The sequence below is a fragment of the Populus euphratica genome, unplaced genomic scaffold (assembly GCF_000495115.2).
Source record: "Populus euphratica unplaced genomic scaffold, PopEup_1.0 scaffold59.1, whole genome shotgun sequence".
NCBI classification, from domain to species: domain Eukaryota; kingdom Viridiplantae; phylum Streptophyta; class Magnoliopsida; order Malpighiales; family Salicaceae; genus Populus; species Populus euphratica.
Window position 1 is genome coordinate 347097 of NW_011499940.1, and position 21458 is coordinate 368554.

General features: G+C 32.3%; 3 protein-coding genes across 5 annotated transcripts; 1 reads left to right on the forward strand and 2 right to left on the reverse strand.

Annotated features, from left to right (window-relative positions):
• Positions 1-9514: 9514 nt before the first annotated feature.
• Positions 9515-11748, forward strand: LOC105136906 (cysteine proteinase inhibitor A-like). 2 transcript variants are annotated; one of them, XM_011042416.1, is made up of 3 exons: positions 9515-9942; positions 10578-10788; positions 11136-11378. In XM_011042416.1, exons 1-3 carry the CDS (start codon positions 9844-9846, stop codon positions 11315-11317), a joined length of 492 nt encoding a protein of 163 aa, XP_011040718.1. In that variant the 5' UTR covers positions 9515-9843; the 3' UTR covers positions 11318-11378. The 2 variants fall into 2 exon arrangements, with proteins under 2 accessions (XP_011040718.1, XP_011040719.1); XM_011042417.1 differs by lacking the exon at positions 11136-11378 and adding an exon at positions 11424-11748 and having other exon boundaries at positions 9536-9942.
• A 415-nt stretch (positions 11749-12163) lies between these two features.
• LOC105136908 (cytochrome P450 98A2) lies at positions 12164-15096 on the reverse strand. The gene is made up of 3 exons (XM_011042418.1): positions 14547-15096; positions 13144-13538; positions 12164-13021 (listed from the first exon to the last, which is right to left on the reverse strand). Exons 1-3 carry the CDS (start codon positions 15028-15030, stop codon positions 12377-12379), a joined length of 1524 nt encoding a protein of 507 aa, XP_011040720.1. The 5' UTR covers positions 15031-15096; the 3' UTR covers positions 12164-12376.
• Positions 15097-17183: 2087 nt separating this feature from the next.
• On the reverse strand, positions 17184-20868 carry LOC105136909 (70 kDa peptidyl-prolyl isomerase-like). Of its 2 annotated transcripts, none has more exons than XM_011042419.1 (12): positions 20666-20868; positions 20388-20474; positions 20035-20295; positions 19797-19874; positions 18932-19012; positions 18615-18809; positions 18445-18531; positions 18183-18346; positions 17969-18091; positions 17717-17863; positions 17504-17631; positions 17184-17425 (listed from the first exon to the last, which is right to left on the reverse strand). In XM_011042419.1, exons 1-12 carry the CDS (start codon positions 20820-20822, stop codon positions 17326-17328), a joined length of 1608 nt encoding a protein of 535 aa, XP_011040721.1. In that variant the 5' UTR covers positions 20823-20868; the 3' UTR covers positions 17184-17325. The 2 variants fall into 2 exon arrangements, with proteins under 2 accessions (XP_011040721.1, XP_011040722.1); XM_011042420.1 differs by having other exon boundaries at positions 20388-20530; positions 20666-20737.
• Positions 20869-21458: the final 590 nt, after the last annotated feature.

The following is a 21458-nucleotide window of genomic DNA, read 5'->3' on the forward strand; positions in this document are numbered from 1 at the left end:
AACAGCTTCTTTGACATATTATCATTCCTGCCTCCAGGTTTTGTTGGACTAGCCAAGCTTCAGTTATAGATTTGTTAGGTTAATTTTTAAAATATATTGTTTCAATTTTTTTTTGAATAAAATGATGTTATATTAGATAAAAAAATAAACTAATATAATCAGTTTTTATCCATGGTTTGCTAGGTCAACAAAGTTTTGATTGGATTAACCTCTAAACTAGTTCAAAATAAAACCTAACCCAACTCAAGCTTATAATTAGCAAACTATCAAGTTGACATGTCAAACTAGACTAAGATTGTTTGGCACAGTAGTTACACCAATGTTTTGCCAATTCTTGAAATTGTTTTTGCTTTAATTTATTTTTTTGGGTGTTTTTAAATTGTTTTTCCTATATATCAAAAATAATTTTAAAAAATAAAAAATAATTTTAATATATTTTCAAATAAAAATTATTTTAAAAATAATCTCTTTCACTATACTAAATATCCTCTAAACCAAGTTTAATAACTAAATTATTTTGGAAGACTTTCAAAACAACACAAGTACATTTATTATAAATAAATGTAAATAAAAAAGAATTATAATTATAATTACAATTTTATTGTTTCCATGATGTCCTGTTGAATGCCTTTGGATCTCAGCTAAAACAATGATTTGATTAATTAAAAAAAGAGTATAAGCGATGTGAACTTTTTAGATCTTTCTAGAGAAACCTTAAACGTTGAATATGAAAAATTACTTTATTTGAAACATTACCTTTTGGTATAGAAAATAAAATTATATAATCAATTGGATCCTTGAAAAAATTCATATTGGTCCTTAATGGTCAAATTTTTCAATGTAATTTTAAGCTGTAAACTTCTTAAATGCCATGGCTTTTGGATTAAAGAATTACTCCATCCTTTTCAACATGATGGCTTGACGACGAACAACAAGCCAGCTAATTCCTTGCTATTAAACAATTGACTGTTGAGGCAAATTTAGGTCTAGATTTTATTTATTTATGAATAATTAGATCGATACTCCTGCTGGAGTTGCTTCCAAAATTTTCTTAAAATGTTCATGAATAAAATAAAGACCCCCCCCCCCCCCGGTCTCCGGGGGGAATGCCACAATAGGGTACATGGCACCAGGAAATCTGTAGTGCCGAATGCGTGGCTTGCTTTCTATTAAATATTTGTCAAATCACAACCTATAACATTTTAACTGTCATTGGCAGAGTATGCACTGGACGGACTTGTGTCCACCGGGATTGACGTCTACAGCTTTGGAATCATGTTGATGGAAATATTCACGCGAAAAAGGCCTGCCGATGAAATGTTCGAGGGAGAGATGAGCTTGAAACGATTGGTCAAAGAATCGTTACCTGATTCAGTGATTGACCTAGTGGATGGTAATTTGCTGAACAGGGGAGATGGCCACTCCATAAACAAGGAGCATTGTGTCACATCTATAATGGAGTTGGCTCTGCAATGTACTAACGAATCACCTGAAGAGAGGACCAACATGGTCGAAATCCTGGCAAGGCTGAACAACATCAAAGGGGAATTCTTGACAGAACGTGAGAGGCGTGGGCCTTAAGATAAATCAACTTTTAGTACTTCACAGCTTAATTCTCCAGTTTTTCTGCGTGCAAGTTAGATTTTCTGGTCAATAATCTTAACTCGCAGATAGTCACATTGGAAAAGCTGTTTTCACGGGTCCTCCAATGTGACTATCTGCTTGAACTTTATCTTGCATACTGCTTTCTTTAAGTCAAGTTTAGGCAGCCCTTTGATGAACTTCATTAATACAAAATGGGTTCAAATTGGTTTTTATTGGCTTGCTTGTCCTCCACACTTGGAAAGATTGCTTGGTTTCTGCTTTGATTTTGTGTTGTTCTGAAGTTTGAAATGTTAATGATCAATCCATAAATTTACCATTCGTTTTTGGCAACTGCCTTGTATCTTGCAAGAATAATGTCCCCAGGGGCACAATCCTACCGATAAGATGTGATATTTCTAGTTATTATTTGTTTTTGTATTTTAAATTAGTTTTTTTTTATATTTTTATATCGTTTTAATGTATTGATAATAAAAATAATTTTTAAAAATAAAAAATATTATTTTAATATATTTTTAAATAAAAAACTTTTAAAAATAATTACTATTATACTTTCAAACACAACCTTAAAAATTACAAAATCATGGAAGAATATCTTTATCATATAACGAAGACATATTGCTATTTTTGACTGAAAATTAATAAATAAAGAAACTTTATAACCTATATTATGTGTCAATTATTAATGATCTCTCTCTCTCTCTCTCTCTGTCTTAGCCTTTTTCCTTTTAACTTTTTCCACCTCATCTCTATTTAAGGGAAAAAAAAGAACATCTAAGAAATTTTTTAAAAAATTATTACGATGTAGAAAATAGGTTAACCCCGTTTTCTATATATAATTTCCCACCATTTATTAATCATATGAAACACTAAATAGCATAAAATAATTTTTTAAACCACTCCTAACCTCTGTAGTATATTATTAAAGTTTCATTTTGCCTCAGGAAACTATAAAAATGCTTGAAAACAAGCCCAAAAAACGAATAATATTATGAGCTAAATCATGCATCATTATTTGTTTTTGTATTTTAAATTAGTTGTTTTTTTGATATTTTGATATCGTTTTAATGTATTGATAATAAAAATAATTTTTTAAAAATAAAAAATATTATTTTAATATATTTTTAAATAAAAAACTTTTAAAAATAATTATTATTATACTTTCAAACATTAAAAATTACAAAATCATGGAAGAATATCTTTATCATATAACGAAGACATATTGCTATTTTTGACTGAAAATTAATAAATAAAGAAACTTTATAACCTATATTATGTGTCAATTATTAATGATCTCTCTCTCTCTCTCTCTCTGTCTTAGCCTTTTTCCTTTTAACTTTTTCCACCTCATCTGGCTATATTGCTATTTTTGACTGAAAATTAATAAATAAAGAAACTTTATAACCTACATTATGTGTCAATTATTAATGATCTCTATCTCTCTCTTTCTCTCTCTTCCTTAGCCTTTTTTCCTTTTAACTTTTTCCACCTCATCTCTATTTAAGGGGAAAAAAAGAACATCTAAGAAATTTTTTAAAAAATTATTACGATGTAGAAAATAGGTTAACCCCGTTTTCTATATATAATTTCCCACCATTTATTAATCATATGAAACACTAAATAGCATAAAATAATTTTTTAAACCACTCCTAACCTCTGTAGTATATTATTAAAGTTTCATTTTGCCTCAGGAAACTATAAAAATGCTTGAAAACAAGCCCAAAAAACGAATAATATTATGAGCTAAATCATGCATCAGAGAGCAAACATGAGAGTTCTGCTCACAAACCTGAAAATGGAGGAGTTAAAAGAAGGTTATAAGCTAACGTAGTTGATCTTGAGGCAATTGGTTGTAAGGTATGATGGCATTAGAGAGATGATGAAGACAAACTAAACAAAGCAAATATACAGCACCATTAAGCAGAGGCCTTAATTGAAAACATTGATGAAAAAAGAAAGGTCATCCTTGAGGTTTTAAGAATTAAAGCTGTTGTTCTAAGAAAAAGGAAAAAAAATGTGGTTGTTCATGGCAATTCAAAAAATATCATATTTGATCTTTTTTTTTAACTATTAATATTAGATGTTTAAGTTGTATTTAAAATAATGTATTACAATTTCCCATTAAAACCAATTGTGCAATAAGTTTTATAGGCTGTAAAATAGGATAAATAGTGTCAATTTAGATAATGTTTAATTATTATTTTAGGATAAGAGGATAAAAATAGACATTAAAAACATGTTTTTTCTATACTTTCTGTTTAAAAAGTATATAAATACATAAATTTATTTTATGTTTTTAAATGTCTCTTTAACAAAAACACGTTTATGTTTTTATTATTTTTATTTTTTTAATCGCAAAACAATAACTAAACACGACCTTGAATCTCTTCTCATCCTTTACAGGATTTTTATCAAAATCTTAAGTAAAAAAATACAAATTTCCAAGTCAAATTTTCTATTAATATACAAATTAAAACCTAATTCCACCCGGATTTTGATTTGAAGTATATACTCACATAGTCCTGAATAGGGTTGGATTCCCTAACCAACACAGCTCAAAGAAATAGCCGACTTACCTCTCTTTATAAAAACACATGCACTTCTCTTTTCTCAATCAATCAACCAAGGGGGAAAAAAAAAACCAAAGCTTTTCTCTTACCGTATTTCAAAACCAGAATGCAAAAGGGAACTCTCGCACCCCCTTCTACTGGTCTTAGAGATAAGACATCGAAAAAAAGGAAGAGGGTGGAACCTAAAGTTGCTCGATGCGTCACGTCTGAACCTATGATGGTGCTTGCTCGAGAACCGAAGACGGGGTTTGAAGTTTGCACTGCTAAAGGTACTTCTGACAATGATGATGCGGTGGACATTATTGAAAAGGAGGGCGAGAAGGTTCGCAATGCTGGAGATGTTTGCAACAATGAGGCAGCAGCAACAACCTTTACTGATTTGGATGCCAATTTGCGTCCCCTTGCTGCAGTAGGGGATGGTAAGGCCAGGGTTGACGGTGGTTCTTGCAATGTAGTATTAGCACTGTGTGCGGTACCGGTTATGGGGACTGACTTGAATAAAGGCTTGGCTTCTGATCCATTGTATTCTGATAGTGAAGGTGACAACGACTATCCCCCTGACTATTGGTCGGATACTTTTCCTAAGATGTTGTTGCAAGGAATACCAGAGAATTCCCTTCAAGAAGAAGAGATTGAGATGATTCCTAATCGCTTCTACTTCGATTATTTACTCTGAAGATACCAAGCATCAGTGATTGATGATGAACTTATTTTTCTTTTCAGTTTAGGAACAGGATTAACTGTTCTAGCTTGTTTTTTCTTAGGATAATTAATACGTCAGGAAGTTGTAAAATACAAATTGGAATAATACCTATTTATATTGCTAAAATATGATCTGTTTTATGATTTATGACCTAGTTAGCCTTTACAATCTTGATGATTGCCAAGATTCTTCTTCTTTTGATGATTGACATTCTTCGTCTTCACAACAAACCCTCCCCAAAGAAACCTCCATTGTTGGTTTTGTTATGGCCAACACCATCGTGAGTCAACACTTGTACTTGAACCAAGAAAGCCTGATGATCAGAATTCTGCTCTAAAGGTTTTGAACGCTTATTATCTTGAACTGGGCTATCTTGATACGTCAGTTGCTACTGTTTTATCTCTTTTTGATTGATAATAAAATTATTAATGTTGAAGGTATAGTGCCTGGATCAAGAACTAGTAGCAATAACTTCGTTCCTTGTCAAGTTAGTATATCTGCAAAGGGCAAAAGCGGTTCAGCAACTATGAGCCTCTCTGTTTGCACGCTCAAGAACCGGATATTATTGGAAACCAGAAAGGAGTTTGCCTTACTGAACATACTTTTGAGCTTGAACCAGCAAACATCAATGTCAAACCTGCCTTGGAAGGGGAGCCTGGGTAATTAAAGCTCGTCCCCATTGCTAGCAGGCCATGGCCTGCCCTTCATGGAGCACGGGTTGGATAAGCAGTGGAGACGAAACAATGGTGCTGTGCGTTGATAAAACTGATTTTATTGAAGGTAATGTTGTTAGAGAAATCTTAATATTTTTTAGAGTTCTAACCATTCGATATATGTAGATAACAATAATTTTGTAGAAGTTAACGATTAAGGTTATCTGCAATTAAAATATTTTTCACACTATCTTGGAAGGAGTTTTGTGTAGTTGGTGTAGCACTACTTTATAATTTCTTTTAAGTTGAATTTTAAAATGTGGAAAAATAAGATGAAAATTCTCTCCAAAGCGGATTTTGGAATTAAAAATATATTTAAATAAAATTGAAAATCATTTTTGGTGACAGAAAAAAAGTGTCACGACCGTCCAATTGTTATGGTGGCCATGAGACAATCGCGACACCAATTTTGCGTCGCTAAATCAACTCACAATACAGTATATTACTTTCCGATACAAAATTGTGTCGTTAAAAATACTCCAACGTATTTTCTGCTTTACAACACTTAGTGAACTAGAAACAGGAATAAAAAGGTTGGTGCTAATGGCGGTGCATGGCATGGTGACTGCAGCGACAACCGAATCATGATGGTTGGATAATGCTGCAGAATGTTTCATAATGTATTTCTGAATACACCATGATCTGTCAACTCAAGGAAAAGGAATCGGAGAAAAGGAAGCCGATGGATTATTCAGAAATTGCTGGAGATGATGGTATAATCCAGATTAATCAAAGATTTAAGAAGCATCCAGTAATCAACTCAGAACCTATAAGGTCACAAGCTGAAGAACCCCGGCAGATTATTCAGAATCAGGAGATGTGTCTTAAGGCAGCAACGGTTTCAATGGAGGATATCGGAGGTCGATCAACTGAAGGTACTTTCAATAATATTCAGAACATGGAGCTTGAGTCATCGGCAATCGTCAACTCGGGAACTACTTCAGCACAAGCTCAAGAACTGCAGCTGATCACTGAAAAGTTTGAGATGGGGCTTGAGGCGGTTACTGATTCATAATGTCGTGTAACGTCATAAGAGTCTTCCTCTTTTTTTTTGTTGGTTTTTTTTTTTAAAATTACTTTGGGGAAAGTAAAATTTTATTAATCACCATGTCGATTATTTATAAATGCTAATAAGAAATTTTGTAAATGCTAATATAGGCGATGTAAACTCCCGACTTAAAACCCAGTAAATTAATGTTAAATAGGATAATTTTTAATTGAAATATGATAAGTCAGGAGGAATCTAAACTGCGAGCTATAATAGTAATAATAATAATAATAATAATAATGTATGTAAAAAATATTTACAATCAGTTTTGATAGAAAGAAACATATATGACAGCTAATGTTAAAATACATATTTACACAGACATGATGTAAGAGATTAGTGTGGCTAAGTGGTTTGTGACACTAACTTAAGGTTTGGCTGGCAAAGATAAAAATTAAAACATGTTGTTTTTGGCTGGAATCAAACCGCAGACAAGACATTAATAAGTTCAATGACAACTTACCACCTAACTACAACAAATATTTAGTACGTGGGTGTAGTATTGTATATATAATGAATGAATTAAAGAACAAAACCATGGGTTAATAAATGAGAGCCAATTTTGTAACTTGCTGAAAATTCTCTATCTTTCTTCCTATTTGAAGCCGACGGTACAACTGGAAAAAAGAGAGGAAAGAAACATTTTGAGAGAGAGAGATTTGATTGGCAAGACATTTTCTACAATCTTTTTCTTTGTTTTAGTAGTTTAAGGTGTAAGAAGGAAGAAAATCCCAAAAATTCAATTTTAAGGTTTATGTAAATTTTTAGGAGAATGATTGTTTTGATGAATTGTTAGTTGTTTGATATGAATAATAATAAATTTAAGTAGAAACTTGATTAAAAATCATGTTAGGTGTTTTAGAAGAATTGAGAATTGCAATAAATTGGGTTGATTTTATTATTTTAATAATGTTTTGAAATTCTGATGTTTGTGTATGAATGTTGAAATGTGAAATTAAAAAAAAGCTAGTAAAAGAAAAATATAGAAAAAAGTTGTAAGATTGAGAAATATAAATATTTTAATGATGTTGTCATGTTTAAATTCTATTATTATGATGATGGGAATGTGAATAGAAAAAATTAAAATAAATCATTAGATAATTAATTTATTTAAGACTGGCTAAGAAAGAAATCGAAGGAAATGAAGAATTGGATAGTGATTTTATAAAATTATATGTTAATGTGTAAGAAATACGAGGTGGAATAAGTGTTTGCTATTAGTAAATGTGATACCCTAATTCTAATGGAAGAGATTTGTTTCTGTGAAGGCAAGGAAAAAAATATTTTATTATTAGAAAATTCTTAAAAATAAAAAAAAAATCAACCTTACCGCTAAAAATTTTAATTTTCAACTTACAATTATAATTGAATTAAAAAAAATCAACCTTACCGCTAATTTTCAACTTACAATTATAATTGAATTTAGTCAAAATAATTAAGATACTTGAAAAGGCTCTAATTTAAAAAAATTATTGAAATTCAAGATTTTAAGTAAATTAGTTGAAAACATAAGTCATTGAGATGACAAGTTAAAAATATTATTGAAATTTAAAATTTTAAGTCAATTAGTTGAAACATAAGTCATTGAGATGACAAGACTCTACCAAGAAAAAATTACATTATAGAATAGCCATAAAAATATAATTTTTATAATAATTATAAAATTTTAGTTTTAGTTAAAGATGATTGCTGGATTGGAATTTTAGATTAATTAAGCTGAAAATAAATTTTGATTTTGGTTAAAAAAATTACTAGATTGAAATTTCAGGTTGACCAAATTAAAAATAGATTTTTATTCATTAAAAAAGATTATTAGATTGGAATCTAAAGTTGATTGACTTGAGATAGATTTTAATTGTAGTTAAAGAAAATTATAGGATTGAGATTTTAAGTTGATCTAATTTATAAATAAAAGTTTTGATTTTAATTAAAAGAGATTATTAGATTGAGATTTTAAATTGATCAAGTTCAAAGTAAAATTTTTAATTCTAATTAAAATGAATTTTTAGACTAAAATCTTAAATAAAAAACAAAGATTTTAGTTTTTTTTATTCAATTAAGTAAAGCTTTTTAAATTACTTTTAGAAATAAAAGTTAATAAAGAGTAGAGAGGTTGTTGTAACTAATGGGTGAGTTAAAAAAAAGGGTTATAGGTGAAAATTATATGTGATGAAATGACGGTTTATTGTGGAATGACTTTATTCAAGGTAAAATTGATTGATATTATTTTTTAATTAATATTTTTTGTTTAAAAATATATTAAAATAATTTTTTATTTTTTAAAATTTATTTTTAATTAACATATTAAAACAATTCAAAATATTAGAAATTTTAATTTAAAAACATTAAATTTGAATAAAAAAATATATTCAAACTTATCTTTAAATAAGATTTTAAACTTGCAATCACAATTTTAAAATTATAATTTTACATGTTTTCATCTTAATTTTATTATTTTTCAAGTTTTTAAACCAATTCAATACATTAATAATATGCTAATTCATAAAATTAAATTATTTTATGATTTTAACAATATTGATTACAATTAATATGTAATCAATAAGAAGCTCACTACCACTAGGAAGTTTACTAGTTAAATAATTTTTTAAATTTATACACTACATAAAATATTAAATATAAACTTTAGTTCACTGAATCATCCTAATTGTTAAATAAATTAACTAATTTTTTTTTTTAATTTATACCAGTCGGATAATTCTAATTGTTAAATAAATTAACTATTTTTTTTTAATTTATACCAGTCGGATAATAAAATTCTGGATTGATCTAGCAGTCTGTAGGAGCTCTAAAACAATAATTTAAATACGAATCCCTATGCAACTTTTAGCTTTTTAGTCTCTAAGCCCATCCATATTTGGGGTGGTTTGCATTCAACGTGGACTCTTTCCTAATCTTCACTCTTGGGCGTAGCCCTTTAAACCCAATCCTTAGGAGCGAAGGAAGTGATCAACTAATTTTCAAAAACACCACCACAAATCACGTAGCTGTCGGCGAAAATTTATTCTTGGACAAACAGGCACAGAGAATCGAGTAAATCTCTTTTGTTTGACGAAGACGACGACGACGACAAAGAAGAAGACGAAGACGAAGACGAATAAATTATCCTTACTAATCTTGAGTGTTTTGGTTTTGCTTTGTGGGTGTTATACTGAACTTGGTCTTTGTAGACAAGACAACTTCTTGAAGATGAAGCTTGGTGGTGTTCATGATTGTAAGGGTTCTCAAAATATTGGAGAGATTGATAGCCTTGCTCGTTTTGCTGTCCAAGAACATAACACGAAAGAGGTCTTTTCTTCTCTTGATCTTTTTTCACTTTTTATTGCTGAAATTCTTGATTTTCTTGTTTTATTTTTGTTTTTATATGATAATGATTCGAGAGGGATCATAGAAAAATTTGCTTAGATTGGATATGGTTTCTGATTAAATTTACTATTGATTTTTCCTTTTCTTACGGGGTGATTTATGTGTTAATTTAGTCTTTATTTGTTTGATTTATTTTTCTACTTTGTTTTTTTTTTTAATATATAAATGATTTTTTGTTCATAATTCAGGTTTTTTTTTTCCTATGAAATATTTGATAACAGAACAGGATGATTGACATTTGACTCATGATTTTAGAAATAAAGATAGCATAGATGAATTTTTTTAGTAATTTCAACAAAATGTATAATTTTTAAACTATATATTTGCTTGAAGGGCTATTCTCTCAAGCGTTCACAATTCTTCTGTGAAACCCTCGTGCATAAGCTGTGTTCTTGAGTCCTTTCTTCTGTGTGCGAAACGGATTCAATTTTGAAAATTAAAAGAATTCTCAGAAAATAACAGTGATAATTTACTTGTCTTCCTGCTTATTGTATTTGATGTATCTTTTTCGGCAAGGTCCTAGCATCTTTAGTATTTACCTTGGATATTGTCTACAGAATGCTCTTCTTGAGTTTGTGAGGGTGGTGAAGGCCAAAGAGCAGGTGGTTGCTGGTAAGCTATACCACCTTACTCTAGAGGCGAATGACGCTGGTAATAAGAAGATATATGAAGTTAAAGTCTGGGTGAAGCCATGGATGAACTTCAAGCAGTTGCAGGAATTCAAGCATGTTGAAGGGGGTACATCCTCTGACCTCGGCGTTAAACAAGGTAACGGGTCCTTTTATGTATAAGCAATTGGCTGTGCTTGAATTTTTTCTGTTGATGGTTGTAATGAGACTGGAATTGGCATGTGAGGTTTTCTTATTATGTTTTCATTTTTCAGTATGATGTTGTTAGGTCTACTCCGGTCTCTAAAACTAGGAGACCAACGTAGACCTAACAGATGCTATCTTTCATTTTAGATTGGCCAGTTCTTCTTTACATAGGATTGGCTCAGTCCAATCTCAGTGAAATGCAGAGTCCCTTGTTTTATTTTTGCTCAAAAGTGTGTTACTAAGTGGTAGTTAGTTTAGATGCAAAAAATAGTGATTAATCAGGCGCATTACACAAATCAGATGGTCATGGATCAGGATGGAAAATGGTGTCAACAAATGATGTCGAGGTCCAAAATGCAGCAAATTATGCTGTTAAGTCCATTCAGGAGAGATCTAACTCATTGTATCCATATGAACTCTTAGAGATCCTTCTGGCAAAAGCCAAGGTTGGAACTTTACAATGTTGCGACCCGCAACTTTAGCCTTCATTTTCCCTACTTGGATTGATCTTTCCCATCTCTGCACACTTTGGTATGCAAATGTGGAAGCTGTCAAGCTGATTTTTCCTTGGTTTGGTGATGGGTGCAGGTCATTGAAGATTCTGCCAAATTCAATCTACTTCTGAAATTGAGGGGGAATCAAAGAAGAAAATATCAAGGTTGAAGTAATTAAAAACATAGAAGGGAAGTTTTATGTAAATTTGATGCCATAATATGCAAAAGCCTTGTGTGCCTTGGTGCTGCTACCTACAGTATAGAGTATAGTATAGAGCAATAAACGCACCACTCTGGCAATTATGCTTTTATGTTTGTATCTGTATATATTTATGCTTTATGACATAGATATGGATTTTATGAGTAACATATATATATATATATATATATATATATAAATGCTTGAGTTGTCAACACATATATATTATTGCAGGTCTTTATTCCTTATTCTAGACTTGGGGGTAAAGAGAGTTTTGCATTGAATCTCAACCCCATTTAGACTCTCACCCTTCCCCAGCTCAGGAACTGATATAGTCCAAGGAAAACATAGCAGCAAAGTGCAAATCACAAGTCTGAAGCCATACGTTTGTGCAAGTGTGAGAGCAGGCGGGGAATAGCCACTGCTTGTAATGGAGTCATCATATTTGGGATTAAGTTGCATAGTTGTATGTATCAAAATGAAATTCACCTCCTTGATGGAAAATAGATTATTAATACTGATCGAGATTAAGGAATTTGTGAGAGATATTTCTCATAGCTGATCTTGGAGTCTACCCCAATTAACAAAGTGAAGGTTGGAGCAAGCCTTCAAGGTTGATGATGATGACTGAAGGAGATTCAAAAACCTTGCAAGAACATTGAAATTGATAGAAGAAGTGTTACAATTGTTCATATCCAACACAAGGACACAACATTGTGTACCTTCATATAACATAGTGCTTTATTTGGTCGTCAGTCCTCACTTTTGACAGATTTCTTGATATTTTCCAACTCTTTCGTAGTTCACAATCCAAAGCCTAATCAGAAAATTGACATCAAATTACCAAATTAAATATCAACAGCAACACGTTTGTACAAATGTGTAGGCAACCGAGGAGTGGCCACTGCTTGTAATGGAGTCCTCATGTAAGTGACCAGCCCAGGATTTTCCGACATGTCAATTTCCTCTGGCTTCATTCCTTCAGGAGGGGTCCAACAAAAATGGTGCAGCAAGTGACCCAGCATGGATGTGGCCAAATTGATACCAAGTTGTGCACCAGGGCACACTCTCCTTCCTGCACCAAATGGAAGTAGCCTGAAATCATGACCCTTCATGTCAACATCCTCCTCCAAGAACCTCTCTGGCCGGAACTCTAAGGGGTTCTTCCAGGCGGCTGGATCTCGAGCTACGGCCCATACATTGACGTGAACATTTGATCCCTTAGGGATATCGTAGCCACCAACTTTCACATTGGCACTGGCACGGTGCGGGAGCATAAGTGGTGTTGGTGGGTGCAACCTTAGCGCCTCCTTGGCCACACATCGTAAGTAAGGAAGGCCTGAGAAATCAGCCTCGGTCATGACACGTTCAAATCCAACAACACTGTCCAACTCTTCCTGAGCCTTCTGTTGCACCCTTGGGTTCTTGATCAGCTCTGCCATTGCCCATTCTACTGAGATTGCAGTTGTGTCCATGCCCGCAGTAATCATGTCCTGCGCATGGTGTGCCATACAAAATTAATACCTTAGAAACCTACCATATATCACAAAAAAAGGAAAAAACAAAAACATACATTATTTTTACTTTAACAAAAGTTGAAACTACAGAAAGTTACCCAAAGGAGTCCAATGATTGTGTCTTCACTAAGGTCGTACTTCTCCTTCAATGTAAGCAATGCATCAACAAAATGCTGCTTGGCACCGCCACTCTGCCGGGCAAGGGTATGTTCATCCATAATAGCTCTAGTGAGCCGGTCCCGACGAGCCCCATGCTTGGCAAATGCATCTTCCTCTAACGGAAACATCCAACGAAGCCATGGAATGTGCTCTGCCATTGCAAGTGATGCACCCAACTTAAGTCCATTGGATACAATTGCCTTGAATTCTAGCCCTTGCTCATCCATAACGCCTTCGGCATTCACGAATCGCTTCCCAAATGCTAGCCTTGTAATATTGTTGAATGCAACTGCCCCCAAATGTGTCTTCATCATCAAGGTTTTTCCATTGTTTTCTGCAGGTCAATGTTTTTCTTTTAGAAAATAGCATAGCAAAGTAAAAAACAAAAACAACACAGTTTTAATAAAATAATTGCTCCATGTTAACTCGGTGACCAACGAATTAACCCCAGGACCCAACGAACAAGATCATTTTTCAAACCAGAGCAGTTAACCATGAAAAAAAGAATAAGAAAAACTTCAAGCTGATTAACATTTAAGACGACGACGACAACAACAACAAAGCCCAAAACAAAAGGACTATTTTTTTGTTTTTGGGATCAGCAAAACGTGAAACGAAGCACAGAGTGGAAGTGGGTGAGAGTTGAAGAATATTAAAGTGCTAACAAACAAATCATTAAAAGCATTAAACAGCTCAAGGCCTTTTATGGGCAAATTTGCAATACGAATAGATCTCAGTCAAAGACTCATTACACGACAAAAACTTGACATGCAGAGAACATCCCGGAAGTTCTGCCGACCCAACCATTAACTAATTACAAGACAAAAATATGATACCAAGTCAAAGAAAGCCAGCAAAAATTTAGTACTTGTTTATACAAATATATATAGATCGTTCTAATCGGACAAAATGTTTGACAGTGAAAATAGAAGATGAAAACCCACAACTACTTGTGTGACTTTTCAACAACCTTACAAAGATGTTCGATTAATGGAACTATAAGAACTGATAAAGCAGAGAGCAAATATAAATGTCATAATTATGTGATTGTAGTTTTTTTTTTAGATTAACGTGGGTGTTCGGGCAGCTGTTGGCTAGATGGGTTGAATCAAAATCTAAACCGGACTGGATTTTAAAAAAACTTGGTGAGAGTTAATTCGATAAAATCTGAGTTGTCGACCTACCCAGTTTAATTTTTGTCTTAATTTAAAAAACAAACAACCTGGATTATGGGCTGGTTGTAATAATTTTGTTATTATGGCTAAAAGAATAAATCCTCAGGAAAAACAGATACTAATTCCAAAAAAAAAAGTCGAAGAAATAGGGACTAAGAAAAGCTTACCAGGATTAGTGCAGTCATTGAAAATTGATTCAACCATGGCAGTAACCTCATCTTCTCTAATAGGCCTCAAAGCTTCAAGTCTTTTGGGAGAGAAAAGCTCAAGGGTGCAAACCTTTCGAACCTTAACATAGTGAGGTCCATAATCAGCCCATATAAGGTCTTTACCGTCTCTGCTAAACTTGGCAGCTGATCGACTCCTATGTCTATCAGCTAACTGTTGATCATTTTCCTTGAGCACTTCCTTTGCCAATTCTGTATTCGAAACAATCACGTTAAGAGTCGAACCAAACCAAACTGAGATGATAGGACCATATGCCTGAGCCCACTCTGCAAAGCACCGGAACCTCACCGGCTTGACGTCATAAAGGTTGCCTACTATTGGCCATGGCCTTGGCCCTGGTGGGAGCTTGAAGCGTAGACGTTGGTAGATTTTGTATGTCAAGAGAAGGGTGATGAAAGATATCGGAATCAGAAGGAGATTCATTGTGGAGAGGGAAAAAAAAAGGAAGAGATGGGATCTAATTTTTCTGAAGGGCCTTGGCAGAATATAAATTGTAGGATAGGAGTTGGTCTTTACGAGGGAGGGAGTTGGTGAGCGGATTTTACTTCTTGTTAAAAATAATTTCATGGTCCCTCTAATTTCCAAAAATTTCAACTCAGTACCTTACTTTAAATTGGATCAAATAAACCCTTTTTACTTTCATATAAATCCAATTTCAGGTGTTCATTCAAGTTATTTAATTAATAATTGAGTTTTTTCACGAGCTAAGAATACCTTTCATTGAAATTAAAGTGGTGAGTTTGATCTAACTTAAAGGGTTTAAAATGAATAAGTCTAAGAAGATGAGGGACGATATTCGACTCTTAGCTTCTGCAGCTTATAGTGCCCATCATAGGAGAGGGAGGGGAAAAAGGTGTCACTTGAAACATTGACCAATTAAAATGTCCCACGTGGTCAAGAACGGTGGCGCGTGACTTCACTCTCGGTGGAAAGATAGCAGAGTGGGTTTTGTTATCAGTATCTGGTGGTTGGTGAAGTGAGACTTCAACAAGTAAAGGAGGAGGAATCAAAAGTTGGTGAAGTGGGAGACCATTCGCTTCATTTCTCACAGCCCACAGGTTTGTAATTAAGAATAAGATAGGTTAGAAGGTTTGTCATAATTGAGAGGCAAATTGCTATAGATTTTTATAATTACGGGTCACATAATGTTATCTACTAATATTATGTAATTTAAAAGTGCTTTTAACTGCGAGACAGTGTACGATTTTAGGTTTGAAATTGTGATAATAAATGTCGTTTTAATGGGTTTTTTATTTAGAGATTTATTAAAATAATATATTTTTTAATTTTAATTTTTTTTAAATCAATATATTAAAATAATTAGAAAAAATAAAAAAAATAATTTTTAGCAATTTTTTTTTAAATTTAAAAAACATAATTTTAATCCTACTCCTAAATAATCTAGCTTGGATTAGATCTGTTTTTAAATCATTTTGTATATTAAGTTCAGGTAATTTAATAAGTCAAACATTACTAGGAAATCTTAAATGAAAGTCAATCAATCAATTACTTTAAATTTTTTAAAATTTATATTTAAAATAATTCTGTTTTGAAAAAACTATCTAAAATATTATTTTAAAATTAACTCAATAGATTGACTCGATAATGTAAACCCTCAGCAAGATTGGACTCGAACGTGGTCTAAATCCACCAAGAAAAAACAACAATAAAAAAGATTTGGATGGTGAATTTGGTATAAAATGGGCGAGGATGGTGAAGGGTCAAGGCCTCGAGGGACCCAGCTTGTTTGGTGGGGGGTAGGTAGGCCAGAATTTTCTTGTGATGCTGGCAACTATCATGCATCGTTATCAAACCATGGATCGTGACATTAACAAAATAAAAAAATAAAAAAAATCATAGCTTAAAAGAGGAAGGAAAGGAAAAATAAAAAATAAAATCAGTGAGAGATAAGGACCACGGTGGCCCGCCGGAAGTACCTAACACCATCCACCCTTTTAAAATGAAGAGAGGATGACCCTAATAATAACATTTATTTATTATTAGTCAAGGGTGTTTTTTTTTTTTTTAAAGCTCCCAATAATAACATAAATAAAATAAATATCAGTTTTCCATTAAGAAAAACTCTCACTGATAACATAAATAATATAAATAGCATTTTTCCTTAAAAAAAAACTCCTAATATTAACACAAGTAGCATTTTTTTTATTTTTTGTGTAATAATGTTGAATAAATTTTTTCATATTAAAAAAATATAATTTTTTATTCTTTAACGAAATAAAAAAAAGAAAAGGCCACATTTCCATTGAATGCTTCAAGCCCATCTGCAGTCTAGTGGACCTAAGCCCAGATGGGTAGATTCCCATGGCCCCTTCATGGATTCCGCTATTGGCATTTCACTTTTTGCTATAAATACCCTATAAATTAAATAAAAAACAAAGTATTAAATTGAGCAAAAATATTATGATTCGTGGATATTGGATTTAATAAATAGATAGAGTATTGATATTAAAAAATAACTTGTAATAGTGCTTGATGTTTTTGTTATTGAATAAAGGTTCATAATTAACATCAAATATTAAATTAATTTGAAGGAGTAATATTGATATTTTAGATGGAAAGGAGGGAAAGCATTATCATCTTAAAAGATAAAATATAGCAAAAAATATTAACAGATATCTTTTTGTTTCTACATTTTTTTATATTAATCAAATAAAAAAAAATATTTATATCAGTACACATGTATGACTTGAAGTTTGATCAACCCTTCCTTGAAACCATGGTGCTGAAGAGCTCAGCTTGATGTTTCTCATACTCTCTTTGCTTATCCTTCAGCTCCTTGTACTCCAGTTTCACTTCTCTGTTATCACAAGGAGAAAGATAATTATAAAAAGAAAAAAAACAGAGACAAACTAAATATGTTGGCTTGTACGCTTGCCTATTGTTTGGATCAATGGCTAGAGCTTTCTTTATATCTGCCTCAGCTTTCTCTAATTCAGATGTTTTCAAGAATGCTTGCGATCGTCTGAATAGAGCTTTGACATTGAGTGGATCAAGTTCTAAAACCTGTAGTGGATGAAACATGGTTTTTATGGAGGAAAAAAGATAGCTAAATGGGGTTTTTTTGCTAATTAATTTGAGGAAAATAAACCTTAGTGCATAGCCTTGAAGCTTCAAGGAACTCCCCTGATTTAAGCTTACAAGCTGAGTTATTCAGGTAACATGATAGCCTCAAGCTTTTTGCGAGGCACATTTCCTCATCAGTGAAAGAGTGGTCGAACTCGATGTATTTTGCAGCCTGGAATTCGTAGTTAAGAAAATTCTGCAGTTTATATACTGAAAATGATAGTAAAATCTTAAAGGGGTGATGTATTTTTCTCAGTTTCATTGCATTCGGACTTGCCTTCTCGTATTTCTTAGAGGCACGCCAGAATTTTCCTGCCTTGAATAGCACATTGCCATCTAGCTTCTTCCTTTCACTTGCTTCTAGTTTCTCATGTGTATCCATTTTCCAGAATGGTTTCTCCTGCGCGAAGGTCAGAGTTGTGACAATGTCTTCTTTGAGCATTTGTCAGAAAGCCGAGACTTAAACAAGTTTAAGCAGTTTGAACAATAACCTTAATAAAATCAAGCAGCTCAACTTCATAATGAAGCCTGGAATTTGCAGGAAGCATTCCTGAAATGTCATGGCCATGGAGATATTTGGCATCCACGGTCACTGTGGCATGCTCTCCTTTCTTCATAGTCATAATGGCTCTGTCTAGACCCTCATTTACTTGTTCTGGAATCGTAAAGACCAAAAATGTATTGATGTTACACAAAAATTGATGCTTATAACTCATTTCTGCAAGAAATAGGGATGCGTAAATTGCAGAATACCTTCCAAAGTTACGAATTCACATGGCTCTCCATTAGTACCTTTCCTGTCAAAAACTGTTCCATCTTCAAGTTTGCCAACATATGTCACTGCAAACACAGGCAGGTCATACGAGATTACACCATTGTTGTGACCTGCTAATCTGAAATATAATAGTCATGTGGGGGATTACCTTTCACATGGGATCCCTCGGTCGGACGATCGAATCCTTCACCGGCTTTTACAATTTTTTTAAGGACCTTCTTATCTCCTGTGACGTCGGTCACACTTCTCCAGGATACAAGCTCGAGTTGGATGGTTAAATTAGAATAAGGTGGAATGTTACTTTCAATGTCAGGAGCTAAATTTCCTTTTTGAATGAAGCCATCTGACGAAAAATGATCTTAGATTAATTAATGAACAGAGCAGAAAGAAGAAGATACCGAAAGAAAGGCAATCGTCCAGGAACAAGGAAAATTATCTAGCTAGGAAAAAAGTGAACAAACTTACAATAAAGTTTCACTGCTAGCTCTGCTTTCTCACCCTTTCTCATTGTCTTCACTGCTCTGCTCAAGGCAGGACATAGATAGCCTAAACCGAAAAGCAGCGTAAAAGAATCAATTCCGTCGTATTTTATTTGTTTTTTAAAATTTTTTAAATCAATTGATATTAAAAATAATTTTTTTAAAATGAAAAATATTATTTTAATATTTTTCCATATAAAAAATATTTTAAAAAATATTCACAGCTACATACCCTCTAAATCATAGCTATTAAACATTGTCCAATAAGTTAATCTAATAAATATACAACTTTGAATTTGATGATTTAGAACAAGTTTTAAATTTTTTAAAAACTCCTGATAATAATATAAATAGTAGTTTTCCTTTTCAAGAAAACTTCTAATATTAACATAAATAGCATATTTTTTATTGGCAATTCAGTTTTTGCTAATGACATTCCCACTAACTCTAAATGCTTTATTTATTTAGTCCAAATATCAAGGAGGCATTTTGTTATAATATTTTGGCTTCGTATTAATAAAAAAATATATTTTTAAAATAAAGTGAAATACATAACAATAAAAAAACTTGCACAATTGCATTCCAGATAACATTTGAAGAAGTTATTTTTCTCGACTATTTATTTTATGTTTATAAATGGATTAATTATTGAGAAAAATAAAGTATTTATTTTATTTTTGTACTCTAATTTAAAAATAAACACTAAATAACATCGTTTTTTCAATAAAAATATAAATTTAGGTTTACTCTATCATGTAATGAAATAAAAACCCTTTTTCGAATCAACAACTTGTGTTTCAAATTTCAAGAAATTTAACATCAGAAAAATGTTATCGACACAATACACTTACCATCTCCTACATGAAACTCAACACCTTCCTCGGATTTGGAGACAAGCATTCCAGTCTCAATCCTTGCCTCATACTTCACTGCGGAGACGGAAATGCATTACTATTTTGCAGATAAACCACTCATTATAAAAGTCAAAGTGTGATTTAGAGTTAATTATACAGCAGAAGTTTATGATTACAAGAGCAGATGTTTCCCTAGCTTCAACAAGTTTATGATTACAAGAGAGCAGAAGTTTACCTAAAACTTCATCTCCATCTCTTGGTGTAGCCCATCCTTCACCCTCCTTCATTATCTTCTTCAATATTCCTCCATCGCCTGTTAAATCCCTGATGCTACTCCATGACAGCATCTCAACATCAAAAACAAGAGTTGCATTGGGAGGAATCAGTGGTGGAGAACCAGCCTCCCCGTAGGCCAAGTTTGGCGGTACCGTAAAAATTGCTCTTTCTCCATTCTTCATGGTGGCAACCCCTTCATCCCATCCTTTGATTACTTCACCTAGAACCCAAACACCAAACAAAAACTTATCATCTATGTAGCCAACAATATAGACATACCGCCATTGATATGGATTGATTAGCTCTACTTACCCTGGCCTAATTTGAACTTGAAGGGAATCCCTTTATCACGACTTGACTCAAGAATTGCCCCACCCTCGATATATCCATTGAAATGAACTGAAACAGTAGTTTGCATTCCCAGGAAAATTCATGTAAGCCTTCTTGATGAATCTCTAAAACCACAGTTCTTTAAGTCCAAAGCTAGTCCATCAAGTGACAAACATTGAAACAAAATGACCCTTCTCCTGTAAATCTAAAAAGAAGAAGAAAAAAGGCATAGACAATAATTCGGGGGCTTGTTTTTGTACCTTCCACTTCATCTCCAGGAAATGGAGTTTGCCATGAATTTCCCTTCTTCACAATCTTTTTCCTTAGCCCTTCGATTCCGATTTTTTTCTCGGGCAATCCCGCATTGTCGGTTTGGGTTTCATTTTGCGAAGAAGAACTCAAGGACAAGTGTTCCATTTGAATTAAGAGATACAGATAAGAGTGTGTATGTGTTTGTGCGCTGGAGTTGAAGATAAGCCGTTGTTGGTTTCCCTCCTTTTATTGCCACCCAGTTAAGATTTTTCTGTTAGGAAAAGGAAGTGTAAGATACAAAGTTACAGTTGAATTAAGTTAACCATCGTTCTATTGAAAAAATAAATTAAAACGATATTTATTTTTTTATATTGTTTTTAAAGTTAAATGGGCTTAGTTCTAAACCGTTTCGGCGCTGATTGTTTATTGAAAAATAATTTTTATTTTAAAAAATAAATTAAAAAAATAAATTATTTTTTGATGTTGAGTAATATAATAAAAAATAAATTAAAAAATATTTTTTCTATGCCATTTCGGCGTTGTTTGTTTATTAAAAAATAATTTTTATTTTAAAAGATAAATTTAAAAAAATAAATTATTTTTTGATATTTAGTAGTATAATAAAAAATAAATTAAAAAATATTTTTTAGTATTTGGTTAGGTTATGGAAAATAAGCTAAAAAATAACTTATTAATATTTTATTTTTTTATATTTATTAAAATAATAAGAAACAAATCTTACAAATTAAAAAGTTGAATAATAATAAAATTAAAAAAATATAATTTCATAAATTATCTCAA

Bases quoted from the DNA above. Each gene is read 5' to 3' on its own strand.
- LOC105136906 (XM_011042416.1), top strand. From the start codon at position 9,844: ATGAAGCTTGGTGGTGTTCATGATTGTAAGGGTTCTCAAAATATTGGA. The intron at 9,943-10,577 runs GTCTTTTCTTCT...TATTGTCTACAG, and splicing joins AAGAACATAACACGAAAGAG to AATGCTCTTCTTGAGTTTGT. The intron at 10,789-11,135 runs GTAACGGGTCCT...TACACAAATCAG, and splicing joins TGACCTCGGCGTTAAACAAG to ATGGTCATGGATCAGGATGG.
- LOC105136908 (XM_011042418.1), bottom strand. From the start codon at position 15,030: ATGAATCTCCTTCTGATTCCGATATCTTTCATCACCCTTCTCTTGACA. The intron at 13,539-14,546 runs GTAAGCTTTTCT...ATTGACCTGCAG, and splicing joins CAATGACTGCACTAATCCTG to AAAACAATGGAAAAACCTTG. The intron at 13,022-13,143 runs GTAACTTTCTGT...CACCATGCGCAG, and splicing joins CAATCATTGGACTCCTTTGG to GACATGATTACTGCGGGCAT.
- LOC105136909 (XM_011042419.1), bottom strand. From the start codon at position 20,822: ATGGAACACTTGTCCTTGAGTTCTTCTTCGCAAAATGAAACCCAAACC. The intron at 17,632-17,716 runs GTTTATTTTCCT...CATCCACTACAG, and splicing joins CTTCAAGGCTATGCACTAAG to GTTTTAGAACTTGATCCACT. The intron at 17,426-17,503 runs GCAAGCGTACAA...TTGTGATAACAG, and splicing joins GCCATTGATCCAAACAATAG to AGAAGTGAAACTGGAGTACA.